The following is a 17,195-nucleotide window of genomic DNA, read 5'->3' as shown; positions in this document are numbered from 1 at the left end:
TTATAAATGATATTGATGATGGTATATCGGGCTTAATGTCCAAGTTTGCAGACGATACAACTATGCAACCAAGTTACAAAGGCGGTTAGGCAGGCGAAGGCAGATTACGAAAAATCCTTGGCAAGGGATGCAAAGAAAAACAGCAAAGAGTTCTTTACTTATGTAAACTCTAGAAGGAAGGGGATGAATCAGATTGGTCCACTTGATATTGATGGGTCAACTGTTGATGATCCTGCTCAGGTAGCTAACAAACTAAATGAATATTTTGCATCGACATTCACACATGAGGAGTTATTCAGCGAGGGGAATGCCAGAGGTGTATTCAACTCTAGCAGTAAGCTACAGAATCTTGAAATAACTGGGAGTAAAGTGGAGGAGAAACTGTTGAAGATAAACACAAGAAAGGCACCTGGGGTGGATGGGATCTTTCCAGTTATATTAAAGGAGGCAGCAAAGGAAGTAAGCAAACCCTTAGCCATAACTATGAGAGCTTCCTTGGACTCAGGGGAGGTACCCATAGACGGAAATGTGCAAATGTGACCCCAATTCACAAAGGAGGATCAAAGGCTGACACAAGTAATTATAGACCTGTGAGCTTAACTTCTGTTCCAGGAAAATTAATGGAGGCACTGGTTAAAGAAGCACTGCAGGATCATTTAGACAAGACTTCAGTTATAGCTCAGACACAGCATGGTTTTGTTAAGGGGAAGTCTTGCCTGACCAACTTGATTGGATACTATGATGCAGTCACAAAAGAACTGGATGCAGGGAATAACTTTGATATTATATACTTGGATCTTAGAAAGGCTTTTGATACTGTTGCACATGGAAGACTGCTACACAAATTGGAGCAGTGTGACATTGGAGGCAAATTGCTGCTATGGATAAAGGGGTGGTTGAGGGGGAGAAGACAGAGAGTGGTAATCAATGGACACTGCTCATCGTGGACTGATGTTATTAGTGGAGTCCCACAGGGCTCAGTGTTGGGTCCATTATTGTTTTCTGTATTTATAAATGATATTGATGATGGTATATCGGGCTTAATGTCCAAGTTTGCAGACGATACAAAGGTTGGCAGGGTTGTCAAGGACACTACTGACACTATGCTGCTGTTTGTTTGTTTGTTTGTTTGTTTCGGGATTTATTGGGCGCATTGGCAACTATGACCATAGTGCGCCACACTATGCTGCTGCAACAGGATCTGGAAAGGTTGAGCAGATGGGCTGAGAGGTGGCAAATGAAGTTTAACATTGACATGTGTAAAGTACTACACATGGGAAACAGCAACCCCAGAGCAACGTATCAACTCTGTGGTACTACACTGACAGTGGTTGAGAATGAAAACGACTCGGGGGTGGTTGTGCAGGTAGATATGAAGTTCTCTGAGCAGTGCAGACGGGCTGCAAGAGTAGCTCATGGAGTATTGTCAATGATATACAGGAATTTTTCCAGCAGGGATAAGGTGATTATTCCATTGTATAAGGCAATGGTCAGGCCACACCTAGAGTACTGTATACAGGTCTGGAGGCCTCGTTTCAAGAAGGATGTAGAGCTGCTGGAACGAGTACAGAGAAGGGCAACAAGATTAGTGAATGGAACAAAGGGGTGCTCTTACGAAGAAAGGCTTAAGTTTTGCAAATTACAGTGTCTGGAGACTAGGCACCAGCGAGGTGATCTGATAGAGGTGTATAAAGCCTTGAATGGTTTAACCATGCTCAATGCTGATGGGATTCTTCCTCTAGCTCGGAAAAATCACCTGAGAGGGCATAAATTCAAATTGAGGAAAGACAGATGTAGGATAGACGTGCGGAAATTTGCCTTTAGCCAGCGGGTGGTTGGTTGGTGGAACAGACTTCCATCCCTTGTGGTGGAGGTTGATAGCCTAAATAAGTTTAAGGCTCAGCTGTACAGGTATTTTGAACGAACAGAGGGGTGAAGTGGAAGTGGGTTTTTTTTTTTTTTTTTGGCTGATGCTGCATAAGCTTGCTTTCTTGCATCAAATGCCTCTACTAATGCTAACTGTGTGGTTCTACGCTGAAAGTGGTAGAGAATGAAAAGGACCTGGAGATAATTGTGCAGGCAGATATGAAGTTTTCTGAGCAGTGCAGGCAGTCTGCAAGAGCAGCTTGGTCTTGTCAATGATATACAGGAATTTTTCTAGCGGGATAAGGCCCTTGTATAAGGCAATGGTCAGGCTACACCTTGAGTACTGTATACAGGTCTGGAGGCCTCATTTTAAGAAGGATGTAGAGCTGCTGGAACGAGTACAGAGAAGGGTAACAAGATTTGTGAATGGAACAAAGGGCTGCTCTTACAAAGAAAGGCTTAAGTTTTGCAAATTAGTGTCTGGAGACTAGGCACCTGCAAGGTGATCTGATTGAGGAGTATAAAGCCTTGAATGGTTTGAGCATGCCCAATGCTCGTGGCATTCTTGCTCTTTTGCTCAGAATAATCGCCTGAGAGGGCATCAATTCAAATTGAGTAAAGATAGTTGTAGGATAGATGTGAGAAAATTTGCCTTTAGCCAACAAGTAGTTGATTGCTGGAACAAACCTCCACCTGTCATTATAGAAGTTAATAGCTTCTATAATGACATGATAAATAGATCAAGGCAGAACTAGACAAACATTTGGAGGAAGTGGATGGGTGAAATGAGAAGGTTTTTTTTTTTTTTTGCCTGATGCTATATAAGCTTTCTTCCTTGCTTCATGTGCCTATACTAATGCTAATGTTAATGGATGTACCCCTTAACAACGTCGCTTTCAGAAGTTGCTGTGCATGTTTTTGGCTTGCAGCCTCAACTATAATGTCTCCGGAATGCAGTCTTTTGACAGATTTTGGAGATCCTGTCAACCCTTCTAATCCTTACTGGATAAAGAAGGGTGACATTTTCCTGAGTGTCTGTTCTGCGCTGGAATGGAGAATGAGGAAAAGCATGTGTCACAGATGGAGGTCTATCCTCAGTTCTGTCTTTTTGAATTGCAATTATTGGTATCTTCTGATTGTTAGGTAGGGGCCTTGTTGGGGTACCAGAAGAAAGAAGATTTAAATTACTCACTGAAAAGATAAAAATTTCCGATGCCCTAAGTACCTTACCCATCACAGAGCCCTACTAGGGGATACCCACTCGTGAACTAACAAGTACTGCGTACAGAAATGGAACGTCAAGTTCACTAACGAGCATCATGCCCACGTTTCCAATAAGCCTTGATCCCATCCCAAGGGAGGGAGACTTATTGGAATGCAATTGACCCTAGCAGTAAGAACCACTGGCTGATTGATCTCTGTTGGGTCAGTCAGGGATTTCCCCGTCTTGTTGAACCCCTTTCTGAGTTTCCACGGGTAATGGCACACATGGCTGCACATGCCAGATTCCAGTGATGCTAATCTGAAAGGCCAGCAGCAGCATTGGGAAGTCCCCTCGCCACGTACAGGTGTCCACCTCAAGGGGGATAAAGGAGTGTGCTAGTCAGGTAAGTCCAAATACCAACAGATGCTTTTGATTGTGGCACAAGCAACATGAGTCCATGGACCCACTGTGCATGGTGCCTACTATCCAAGCAGGTTGCTTAATATGGGACTTGTTTTTCTGGCAAGAACTAAGATCACTGGTGCATATGAACCAGCATTTCACTTGTGTGATGAGTTCACATGCACCCTGCTGTGTTGCATTTTTTCCCAGAAATAGGATCTTTCCAGATCCTGTTTCTGGGAAATTCCCATTCCAAAACATTTCTAGCTGTCCACAAGTGATTTCAGGAACACATTGATGATATCACCATCTTATTTGGCCTCCAAATTTGCCTGACTTCAATCCAGTTGAACACCTGTGGAATGTTTTGGAATGGGAAGTGAAGCATATGGACATGCAAATGTCAAATGTTCTGACACTGTGGAAAGTTGGCAGGCAGCATGGGAGCAGATCCCTACAGATGTCCTCAGACATCTAGTGGAGTCAATACCTAAGCGAATAGCGGCTGTTGTCTGTGTGAATGGTGGTCCAACATGGTATTAGGTAGATGGTCATAATTTGTAATCACTGAGTGTATATATACTCACAAAAATTTAAACTCCATCCCTTTTGAAGAAAAAAAAAAAAATATATATATACTGCCCTATAATTAATATACAGACACCTACATATCAACAAATAACCTTTATATACAGGAAAACTAATAACATGTGCTGAAACCATTAGCCTTTACGACAGACTTTAGTCTCAGCAGAACATTTTTCAGCAGTTTTTTTGTAAATGTCTTCCAATATTTTCTGTCATTCAGCCTTCAAAATGGTGACCAGTTCAGCTCTGTTTTTAATATCTTTACTATATACTGGCAGTGGTAGAGAGTGAAAAGGACCTGGGGTAATTGTGCAGGCAGATATGAAGTTTTCTGAGCAGTGCAGACAGTCTGCAAGAGTAGATCATGGTGTCGTGTCAATGATATACAGGAATTTTTCTAGCAGGGATAAGGAGGTGATTATCCCCTTGTATAAGGCAATGGTCAGGTCACACCTTGAGTACTGTATACAGATCTGGAAGCCGCATTTTAAGAAGGATGTAGAGTTGCTGGAGCGAGTGCACAGAAGGGCAAAAAGATTAGTGAATGGAACAAAGGGTTGCTCTTACAAAGAAAGGCTTAAGTTTTGCAAATTACAGTGTCTGAAGATTAGGCACCTGCAAGGTTATTTGTTATTTTTTTTTTCAGGAGCATTAGCAACTAAGGCCATATTGCTCAGAGATATGCGGTGGTCATTTCCTGACCTTGCCGCATCCTCCGTATTTGGTGGTGACGGGCTCGAACACCGGTCTAATCAAGAAGCATGTGCTACGCACTGCTGCTCCTGCCCACCTGGATATGGAGGTGCTACCTGCAAGGTAATCTGATTGAGGTGTATAAAGCCTTGAATGGTTTGAGCATGCTCAATGCTGTTGGGATTCTTCCTCTTACTCAGAATAATCACTTGAGAGGGCATACATTCAAATTGAGGAAAGACAGTTGTAAGATAGATGTGCAGAAGTTTGCCTTTAGCCAGTGGGTGGTTGATTGCTGAAACAAACTTCCATGTGTCGTTGTAAAAGTTGATAGCTTAAATAGATTCTAGGCAGAACTATAAAAACATTTGGAGTGAGTGGACAGGTGAAATGAGAAGGTGGTGTGTGTGTGTGTGTGTGTGTGTGTGTGTGTGTGTGTGTGTGTGTGTGTGTGTGTGTGTTTTTGGCTGATGCTATATAAGCTTGCTTTCTTGCATCACGTGCCTTTGCTAATGCCCCATAACTGCTACTTTATCATTTTGACTTGCACGACCAGATTATCACTGCTGTAGTGTAGAAAGCTGTTCGGCTTTTTATACTGAAAGCTATGCAGCATAGTCCATTACGGATGGGGTGGTCATAATTCAGTGATCACTGAGTGTATGCTTTGAAGGTTCTTTCAATGCAGTATCAACAATTTACTTCTGTATACAGGGTGTCTCAAAAATATTGGTACAAACGTTTAGGGGAGGTAGGTAGCATCTAAAGAAATGTGAATCGCATAGGAACCCATAACCGGAAACGTCATGGGAAAGTAGTAGCAGAGGCACAAGAAGCAGAAATGACACAAGACAGTAATTAGTGACAAACATTTATTTGACATAATATTAACAATGGAGTACGAGATGGATGCATTTCATGTTGTTACAACAGATGCTCTAAGGTTCCACCATGAGATGCGATGCATGCGTAACACCGATGCAGCATGGATTGGTAGACACGGTCGAACACATCTGGAGTTTCTTTGACAGTAGCAGCAGTGCAGACGAGTCTCGCCACTCGATCCATTTCCATGTCCACAGGCGATTCATACACGATAGATTTGAGGACCCCTCACAGAAAGAAATCAAGGCTCGATAAATCAGGTGAGCGTGGGGGGCAGGAAACGGGTCGACCACGGTCAATCCATCGACGCCCAAAACGCCTGTTCAAATGGTCACGAACACACCTTCCATAATGGGCAGACGCCCTGTCATGTTGAAACCAAATGTTGCGTCTCACATTTGCTGGAATATCGTCAAGTAACCCTGGTAGAACTTGTTCAAGAAAGATTCGATATTTAGCGGAGTTCATGCGGGATGGTAACAGGTATAGGCGGACTAAGCAGTCACCGATCATACCTGCCCACACATTTATTGCGAAGCAATGTTGTGCCGCATGGGGGCGCATACTGTGTGGGTTGTTGTGAGCCCACACATGAGCATTGTGCTGATTGAATAAGCCTTCCCGAGTGAAATAAGCCTCATCCGTGACCAAAACATAGGCTGGAAAATTCAAGTCTTGAACACTTTCTTGGAGAAACCACTGCGCAAAAGCCACACGTGCAGGATGATCTTGGGGGAACAGTAACTGAACTCTTTGGAGATGAAAGGGGGTGTAAGGAATCGTCGTGCCAGACGCGGTGTACACTGCAATGAGACACTCCTAAGGTAGAGGCAGCAGCATGTGTGCTGGTAGTAGGATTATTCTGGACGGCATTCAACAGACTTTCTTCCATGGCGGGAGTTCACATCGAACGTGGTCTGCCCCCCACTACTCCTGTTACCTCTAAATGACCCATAATCGCACAAATTTTGATGCACACATGCAAACAAATGGTGGTCCGGTACATGTCAGTCTGGGAAGCATTCTCCATAAATTCATTGAGCAGCTTGTCCATTGCCCTCTGCTAATCCATTCACTAGGTGCATGTCTGCCAGCTCGCAGTTCGTATATCGATGCATGCTCTTTGTGCGGCGACTACTGCTTGAATGAGTAAACCAGAAATTTTTCCCTCTCACGAACTGATGAACAGTGCCGTGTACCGACTTACGGTGACGTTTCCGGTTATGGGTTCCTATGCGATTCACATTCCTTTAGATGTTACGTACCTCCGCTAAACATTTGCACTAATATTTTTGAGACACCCTGTATATGTATTGATATAAGAGAGGTGTGCTTTTTCAACAGGATTTTTAAAAACATGGATTCATACTATCTGAAATTAAAAGAAATTCTCTGGATCGAATTCCAAGTTGATAAATATATATATATATATATATATATATATATATATATATATATAGAAGATATTACTGTAAAGAAAAAAGTATATATAATGATAATTCTTATTTTTTATTTATTTATTATAATTATTTATTTATTATTATTTTATTTTTTTTTTTTTTTGCAAATTTTCATTCTGACTATCAATAATCATCCTACTCTAGTGTTTGGCTATAAAGTCAATACAGGGAAAAAATAATAATATTTATGTACACAGATTTTCAATTTTAATTTTACAAACTTCTAAATTCCTCAAAAAAATCCACAAAAGGGTTAAACTAGAAACAGGTGAAACAACAGCAATTAGGACAACTAAAAAGGTCAATTCATAGACCTGTAATGCTCCCAGAGGAATAAAACCTTTAGGCAAGTTCTGTAATGTTTCCTTTTCCTATAAGAGAAACATATTAACACACCTCATACTGTCTCCCCCACAATTCCTCAAATGTTAAATTTGTTATGCAGGACCTCAACTAAGAGGACAGGTAGTCATATGCCTGTAATTCTGACTGAAAAAGTTTCATTTTTTAATTCACTTAAACAAACATAGTAAGTTTTTTCTCTTCCACACTGTTAAGCAACAAGGGAGGGAAGAGAAGGTTCTGCTATTCTCTTTCTTTTCCTATTTAGCTACAATAATGCTGGGAGTCGTGGCATGACCATAACAATACTTATGGAGCATTACTGCTAGCACCCTTTGAAGAAGACATACAAGAAGTTTTCATCATGCTTAGAGCTGGTTCTTCATCTGCTTAGCTTCCTCTTCAAAAAGGACAGCATCTTTGGTTTAGTGGGAAAATTAGGTCACACTTGGAATTTTCATGACTTTGACTTTGTTCCTTTAGTTTTAATCTGTACAATGGGAATGTTTTAAGGGCCCTCCTTAATTCTAGGATTAGATAACACCTTTAAAAATTTACATCCACCCTTATTATTAATTTTTAATTTTTTAGTTTATTCAGATATGAGGTTTATCTAGACAATGAAATGGTTTGGACATCTTTTATAATCTATTCATAAAGATGTATTGGTAAGATCATCTATTCTGCATTTACAGATATAGCAAATCATGAAATGGATGCTGTGCTCAGTCTTGAATTTAATCATCATTAATTTGATTCATCACTTGTCAACCAGCAACTCATAGTCCTTTCTACCACATGATGATGATGATGCAGATACAAATGTTGACATCAGACTGACTGGAACAGGCCAGATAGAACACTTTACAATGTCCAACACACCTTGATTTAGCACTTTCATATTTACATGTTTCCTCAACTTAAACAATGTCATGTAAATCAATATAAAATAAATGTAAATTACTTAACAACAATGAAGTTAACATTAGCAGTGTGATAACTGCAGATGAGATTTTCAAAAAATTTTATATCTTACCTGGAATAACTCAAATTCATCCTCATTTCTGGCAATCATTTGGTTAATTGTTTCGTCATCTGGAACTTCATTTTCCTCCTCAAGAAAAACAAATAATTTATCAAATACTAATTTAAAAAAAAAAAAAAAAACTAAGTTGCATTCTTTTTATTTTTATCTTTCTATTTACCAGTGCAAGCATGTCTGAAGAAACTGTATTTAGATGACAGGCATGTGCATGAGTGACACATGGTTCATAAAAATGTATACTGTGATTATAATTTCAATCCATGAAGTTAAATAATTCTTAATTTCGTGATGCATGAGTACAAGACATCTGATAAATGTTTTGCAAATAAGTCTATATACATATAGGAATTACTCTGAATCAATCACACAGTTTAAGAATAAATGATTTGTTAAATGTAAATCAAATATAATTCTAGGGGTTTTCAAATTTAAGTTCATTTTTTTTTTTTTTTTAATCATTAAATTAATGCAGTTCATCAAAACTGTGTATACATATTATTATAATGTGTGCTTCATGAAGTAGCAATTTTGGCGGTCTTAGCAATCCATGTCAGCATAAAATAAGATGTCTACACTCTAGTTCAGTGAAACAACACATTAAGCTTCCCTCCAAGAAAGGCTCTTCTTGAAGGCTCTTCCATTGATGAATTTCAAGCTCTTTTTACAGAAAAGCCTGAAATTCATCCATGACTTCAAGCAGAGTGTGGGGAATCTGGCTTGTTACAGTTTTCAGTGTTTGAGTGGAGTAAATCCTTCAAATGCTGCAAAGCCAGCAACTGCAATCAACGCTAGAACAATCATGGGGATTAATCTTTTCAAATGGCGTAACAAAAGAATAACAGTGATGAATTAACATTGAAACTTAATGTCAAAATTCATATGCTTTATCTGCATTCGATCAGAATGACAGAGTCATTTTGTGTATCTAGGAGCAGTCATATCTCCCTACCATCTTTTAACAAGATGGTAGGGAGATATGACAATGAACAAAGCAAGAAATGCAGGATGCCAAAAGGCAAAATCAGCTGTTCATAAAACAATTTTTAAGTCTATTTAATTTATGGAGCTGAGTAAGAAATAAAGGAATTGATCAAAGTTTGAATTTTTAGAAAGTAAAGTTATAATTGAAAAAATTATTTTTTTTTAAAGTTAAAAATTATAATTGAAAAACAATGGCATGATCATATTACAAATGAGAAAATAAGAAAAAATACTGGAAATAACTAATGTCCAATCAAAGGTAAGTGAAGTAGGCTAAGATAACTGTATAAGTGGGTGCCTCCATAGCCAGGTGGGCAGGAGCAGCAGTGTGTAGCACACGCTTCTTGATTAGACTGGGGTTCGAGCCCGTAACCACCAAATACAGAAAGGTCAGGGAATGACCACCGCATATCCCGGGAGCAATATGGCCTTAGTAGCTAATGCTCCTTAAAACCAAATAACAACAACTGTATAAGCTTCTAAACAACTATCTGAGAGAAGGGTTACTCTGACTAGGGCTAAATATCTAACAGCAGAAAGTGAGCTTGGAGAAAAACAGTCATGTAAATAAATGCTGATATTCCTGAATGAGTGACCTGAACTATCATAATTTCCTGTATACTTAATAGGCATAACACATTTGAATAATGACAATATGTATTTTAACATTAAATGTGCGACATATTTTGGCTTATAGCAAATGACAGTTTTCATTACAAGCAACTAATGAAAAGTATAATAAAGACATTTAATTATCAGCAAACCATCCTATAATATAGTGTGAGTTTTGCTAATATCAATCAATCTGTGATATTATTGTATGGTTGCTTGATCGTCTTGTTAATATCACTCAAGCTCTTCTCCTGTTTTCCAGCCGTCAGCTTTATTTTTGCCATCCCATCCATCTACACATAGATGATGCAGGGGAATGGAGAGAAATACATTCCCACCACTATGTAGCAAGACCACCTCAAGTTGGTCATCAAGAGGTCATTAAAAAAGCTCTATGTTGATGAACCATATATAGAAGCCAGGGCATTGATAGGCTCTCTCTCTCTCTCTCTCTCTCTCTCTCTCTCTCTCTCTCTCTCTCTCACACACACACACACACACACACCAGCACCATATGAAAGAAAACTTTTCCTACGTACATAAAGACACAAATGCCTTTTCTCTGTGCCTGTACCAAAAAAATGAAGTTCTGAAAGTCTACAGATGTATTTCAATTCATCAAATGTCTGGAAGATGTATAATGCTTTTTGTTAGATCCAAGTCCCACTATTCAATTTAGTTTACATAAACTGTTTTGGCTGCTTTTATATGCCATTAGCTTTACCTAGGGCTTTTAGGTAAAGTGGCTTAGAGGGGAACAGGTATCCTGTGTGTTATCAGACACTCAGCCTAAAACACTGATGGATCCAATACCTCTCTATCACAGAAGATTTAGGAGAAGTCCAGTTGGCCTGCCTCCCTAAAATCCACTCATGCACACCTTCTCGATGGTAAGCCCTGTTACGTCACTTAGGTGGCAACGAACGTGTAGAGTGGTTCTCTTCAAGACGCCTGGTCAGCGTGAAGAGGAAAAGACCAAACCCTCCAGCATATGACAGTACGACAAAGCAAATGGCCCTCAGTCCCGAGCAGCTTTCAGTCTCTCTCTTACGGCAGCGAGAGGATCAGAGTGTAAGCAGAGGGTGCTAAGAATCTCTGGGTACGACCAGGCTGCCATGCACGGAAACTGAACTTGGCCTGTTATAACGTAAGATCACTCATCGGCGAAGACAGGATATTAGAGCTGGAAAAGGAATTCGAAAATGTGAATTGGAATATCATCGGTTTGGCTGAAACAAGAAGAAGAAGAAGAAGAAGAAATGAATCACTTATAAGTTTATCAAGTGGAAATCTGCTGTACACCAATGGAAACAGTGAAAGGAGTGAAGGTGGGTTGGGTTTCTGGTCCATAAAGATTTTAAAAACAACATTTTGGAATTCAAAAGTACATCATCAAGGGTGTCAAGACTAATACTCAAGATTTCTAAGAGGTACAAGCTAAAGATTATAATGATTTATGCACCAACATCGAGCCATGGTGATGAAGAGGTCGAAGAAATGTACACCGAAATTGAGAGTCTTCTAGATGAGAAGAAAACCCACTACACTATTATTATGGGAGACTTCAATGCTAAGGTTGGAAAAGGGCAAAAGAGTGCAGAAAGAGGAACTATAGGAAATTTTGGAATTGGTGAAAGAAATAAAAGAGGTGAAAGACTTGTGGAATTTGCAGAATCTCAAGGACTGTCACTAATGAACACTTTTTTTAAGAAAAGGGTGAACAGAAAGTGGACATGGAAGAGTCCAAATGGATTAACAACTAATGAAATCGACTTCATCCTCACTAACAGAAGATATATTGTGAATCATGTTACCGTCCTGAATAAGGTAAATGTTGGAAGTGATCACAGAATGTTAAGATGTACACTTGATATAGATGTAGGAAAGGAAAGGAAAAAACTGACTCGAGTAAATAATACAAAGGTCTTTGAGATAACAGAGGAGGAGGAGGAAAAAGCAGTATGTACTGGAATTTAAGAACAGGTTTGAGCTTCTGCAGACTGCTCAGGACCAAGACATCGACGAGGAATATTACAACTTTCTGAAAGTGATAAAGCCCAAGAAACCTATAGGTAAAAAGAAATCCAAAGAAGAAAAAATTAGTCAAGAAACACTTGTCATGATGAACCAAAGACGACAAATGAAGATCAAGAAAAACACTGACGGGGAGAAAATTTAGTATACTGAGCTATACAAAGCCATTAGAAAGAGACTCAGGGAGGACATAAGATTTACCACAAGAAAAGTAGAACAAGCATTAAGGGAAAATGAAGGATTTAAATCAGCAGCCATGAGCAGTAATACAGAAAGACAAATAATACTGAAACTGAAGAATAGCGATGGTGTACTTATAAACAGCAGAGAAGGCATAATTCAAATAGCAGAACACTACTATAGAGAATTATACAAGGAGCGAGGGAATGATGCCAGCAGTGGGGAAGCTGGATCGCAAATTAGTAACACATTCGACATATCCGATATTCTTCCTGATGAGGTAGAACATGCGTTTAAAAAAAATGAAGAATCAGAAAGCCCCGGGGGAAGATGAAGTTACTGTAGAGTTGTTAAAATTGGGAGGAAGAGACATGATACAAAAACTGGCAAGACTTCACAAAATGCATTAGAAAAGGTGTGACGTCTAAGTAGTGGAATAATGCAATCATAGTTTTGCTGCATAAGAAAGGAGATAAATCAGAAATTGGAAATTATAGACCAATTAGCTTGTTATCGCACATCTACAAGTTGTTCACAAGGGTCATTACTAATAGATTAGAAAGAATACTTGATGAGAATCAACCGAAAGAGCAAGCTTGTTTTAGGACAGGATTCTCAATTATGGATCACCTTCACGTAATATCACAGCTAATGGAGAAAGAAAATGAATATAAAATACCATTATGCCTGGCATTTGTGAATTATGAAAAGGCATTTGACTCCATACAGCATAAGGCAATGTTTTGGGCACTGGAAAGACAAGGCATAGATACACCATATATTATGATTTTGAAGAAAATATATATGGGAATGCTACCTCCTTTATCAGACTAGACAAAGACGGTAGGAAATTTAAAATTGAGAAAGGAGTTCGACAAGGAGACACAATATCTCCAAAGCTGTTTACTGCTGCCCTTGAGGAAGCTTTCAGAAGAGTAGACTGGTCGCAGAAAGGAGTCAATGTGAAAGGAGAGTACCTAAACCATTTACGATTTGCAGATGACATTGTGGTCATAAGCCACGATCCCAAAGAATTAGAGGAAAATCTTAATCAGTTATGCACGGTTAATAAGGATTTTGGACTAAAGATGAATATGGCTAAAACAAAAGTAATGATGAACAAATATGCCACAGAAAGGGAAATAATGATTGAAGGAGCAGTAATTGAAAAGGTGGAGTCATATACTTATCTGGGACAAGTTATTAGCTGCAATAATGATAAATGGCTGGAAGTCAAGAGAAGAATAAATTTTGGATGGATAGCATTCAGGAAATACAGTCACATACTGAAGAGCAATATCCCACTTTGTCTGAAACATAAAATAATGAACCAATGTATACTCCCCACCGTGACTATAGAAGTGAAACTTGGGCACTCACCAAAAGAATGGAAGAGAAGCTGAGAACTACACAGCGAAGAATGGAATGAATTATATTGGGAATCAGACTGTTAGATAAAAAGAGAAACACATGGATTAGGCAGCAAACTCAAGTAAAGGACATTCTTATCAAAACTAAAGAACTAAACTGGTCTTGGGCAGGACACAGCTCGAAGACATGATGACCGATGGACCAAGAAAATAACAGAATGGTACCAAAGAGGAGCTAGAAAAAAACCTGGAAAACAAAGGCAGAGATGGATAGATGAAATTCATGAGTTTTTGGGTAGTAAATGGATGGCCAGTGCTCAAAACAGAAGGAACTGGAAATATGCTGGAGAGGCTTTCATCCTGCAGTGGATTGAAAATGGCTGCTGATGATGATGATGATGATAGCTTTACCAGAGGGCTCAAATTTTGGCACCCTGCTCTCACAATCAGAATCTGCACTGACGTCATCAAACTTATGTGAGGGTAGCAAGAAATGGTACATCCATATTTACGTATCATTCTATCAACATCTAGGAGAGCATTCAAAAAGTTTGCATTCTAACATATTTCTAGTGAATTCACGTTATTATGCAGTAGTTTTTTAACAGGCAGGCAGTAGTTTTTTAACAGGCAGTACATATTCTTACACATCACTGTACCAAATCTCAGTTTAAGAAATCCATTCTTTTTTAAAGGTGATTTTATGACCTAAAGAGTAGAAATTTTTGAAATGGAGAAAAAATGAATTAACTATGGGAGGTGATAAAATACTTGTCTATGAAAGCAATGTCCCCATAGAAGATTCATGCTGATATAGTAGTAGTAGTGGCATGTGATGCAAGAAAGCAAATGTATGAGCTTATGCAGCATCAGCCAAAAAAAAAAAAAAAAAAAAAAATATCACACCATTCCCTCCAAATGCCTGTCCAGTCCCTCCTTAAATTTATTCAACCTATCAACTTCCACAACGACAGATGGAAGTTTGTTCCAGCAATTAACCACCCGCTGGCTAAAGGCAAATTTCCGCACATCTATTCTACATCTGTCTTTTCTTAATTTGAATTTATGACCCCTTAGGTTCGTAATCTGAACAAGTGGAAGGATCCCATTAGAATTCAGCGTGCTCAACCCATTCAAGGCCTTATATACCTCAATCAGATCACCGCGCAGGTGCCTAGTCTCCAGCCACTGCAATTTGCAGAACTTAAGCCTCTCTTGGTAAGAGGATCCCTTCATTCCCCTCACCAATCTTGTTGCCCTTCTCTGTACGCGCTCAAGTAAATCCTACATCCTTCTTAAAATGAGGCCTCCAGACCTGTACGCAGTATTCAAGGCGTGGCCTGACCATTGCCTTATACAGAGGGATAATCACCTCCTTTTCCCTGCTAGCAAAATTCCTCTATATCATTGACAAAACCCCATGACTTGCCCTGGCAGCCTGTCTGCATTGCTCAGAGAACTTCATATCTGACTGCACAATTACTCCCAGGTCTTTTTCATTTTCTATCACCTTAAGTGTAGTACCACACAGTTGGTACATTTCTCTGGGGTTACTTCTACCCATATGCAGTACTTTGCATTTGTCAAGGTTAAACTTCAGTTGCCACTTCTTAGCCCATCTTCCCAAATTATCTAGATCCTGTTGCAGTAGCACACTGCCATTACTGTCATTAACAACTCTGCCAACCTTTGTATCATCTGCAAAACTTCAACATTAAGCCTGATATACCTTCATCAATATAGTGAAGACAGGGGTTAAGGTTCCAGTATATTGCACAGTTGTGAAGTAGCACAGAGAATTTCATTGTGGCAGTGAATTGTGCAATGATGCAAATTGTTCTGGATGACCATCCAGCACTGAGGAAAACATCAACCACCTGCATGACCTAGTGATGCAAGACAGACAAATGACTGTTGCATGTACATCTCAGTCTGTAGGCATTTAAATGGGCAGTGTTGGTTCAATCCTGATAAAATCTTTGAAGATATAAAAGATCACTGCTTGATGGGTTCCACAAATGTCGACAAAAGCAAAAGGCATGCCACAAACAAATGTGCATCACCAACTTGAACGTGCTTCGTGAAGATCCATGAAGTTTCTGTTAGCAGACTGTTACAATGGCTGAAACATAGGTTCATCACTTTGATCCAGAAACTAAAAAACAAAGTCTAATGTGGGAAGCATCCACATTCTCTATTTCCAAAGAAGTTCCATGTTACTCTGTCAGCTGGCAAAGTGATGGCATCAGTTTTTTGGGATGCAGAAGGCATCATCATCATGATTGACTACCTGGAAAAGGATACCACTGCCACTAGTGCATACTATGGCAACCTCATAATGCAACTATGAGAAGCCATCAAGGAAAAGCAGTGTAGGAACTGTGAAAAGGTGTCTTGCTCCTTCATAACAATGCACCCAATCACATCTGGAAGACTGCAATGACTGCCATATAGACTGCAGGATTTTGGTTACTTCAGCACTTGTCCTATTCTCCACATCTTACCTCTAGTAATTTTATTTGTTCCCAAGCTGAAGGATAACATCTACGGGAAGAGATATCCCTATACTCTGAGATGGTCACAGCTGTGGGTGTGTGGTTGGAGGATCAAGATAAACATTTTGTTTTACAATGGGATTGAGGCACTAGGACATTAATGGGAGAAGTGCATTGAATGGCCAAGGACTATATCAAAAAATGAAAAGCAAATCATAATGGTATGACTTTCCTGTATGTGCAAGACTATGAACTTTTTAAACCATCCTTGTACACTTATGTACAACAGAATGAAGAATTGATGGCAGATTTAGGTAGCGTAAGATAAGCTTTGTTCTTATTGCCCTCTCTTTGATACCATACAACCAAAAATAAAAATTGGATATACTGTTTCTGGGTTCATGGCAAACCATTGGCTCCAAACATAATTAATTTTCATTTTCCACTGATGATGCACTGACATATAATTTTCAACACAGAAAGGAAGAGCGTACTTATTTATTCTGCTCACTGAGGTAGACACCAAAATACATGATATGCTTTCCTGGAGACATGTAACAACTTGTCTGTCTCAGTGGTGTAAAACAAGTACATCTTACACACCCACACACACACACATATGAAAAGAAGAGAAACAGAGACAGAGGACAGGTAATAATTATATAAAGAGAAAGAGATAGATACGTTGCACATTATATTACAACAATAAAACCAATGACAGTGTATTTTTTAACTGTAATAAAATAACATTCTTCAGTTTTATTATAGGCTGTGAAGGTGCACTATGGGAAATTTCATGGTGCCACGTTTTTAGAAAAAAAAACATTTTAGTAATTATACAGGGCTAGGAATAAAAATACACTTAATAGTTTTCAGCCATCAGAAATGGTGTATACCAGTGCTACCAGTCACAGGTGTATTCCTGTGACTTTTTTTTACTGATACTAGCATCTGTGACCTTACCGCTAGGATTTTATTTTTATTATTATTATTATTATTATTATTACTATGTAACTTATAGGCACCTCTGTAGCCAGG

General features: G+C 39.1%; 1 protein-coding gene across 7 annotated transcripts in view; it reads right to left on the bottom strand.

Annotated features, from left to right (window-relative positions):
• Nucleotides 1–17,195, bottom strand: part of brm (ATP-dependent helicase brm) — a 714,323-nt gene that overhangs the window by 234,321 nt on the left and 462,807 nt on the right. For 6 of the 7 annotated variants that reach the window (XM_090374387.1, XM_090374383.1, XM_090374382.1 and 3 more), the window contains one exon: nucleotides 8,477–8,554. In XM_090374387.1, coding sequence (XP_090230513.1) covers nucleotides 8,477–8,554 — 78 coding nt within the window. The remainder of the gene's footprint in view (nucleotides 1–8,476; nucleotides 8,555–17,195) is intronic. The other variant, XM_090374384.1, reaches the window with a different exon arrangement.

The sequence above is a fragment of the Mastigoproctus giganteus genome, chromosome 5, assembly GCF_048544385.1.
Source record: "Mastigoproctus giganteus isolate SK-2022 chromosome 5, ASM4854438v1, whole genome shotgun sequence".
Taxonomy (NCBI): Eukaryota; Metazoa; Arthropoda; class Arachnida; order Uropygi; family Thelyphonidae; genus Mastigoproctus; species Mastigoproctus giganteus.
This window is presented reverse-complemented; position numbering and strand designations above follow the sequence as displayed.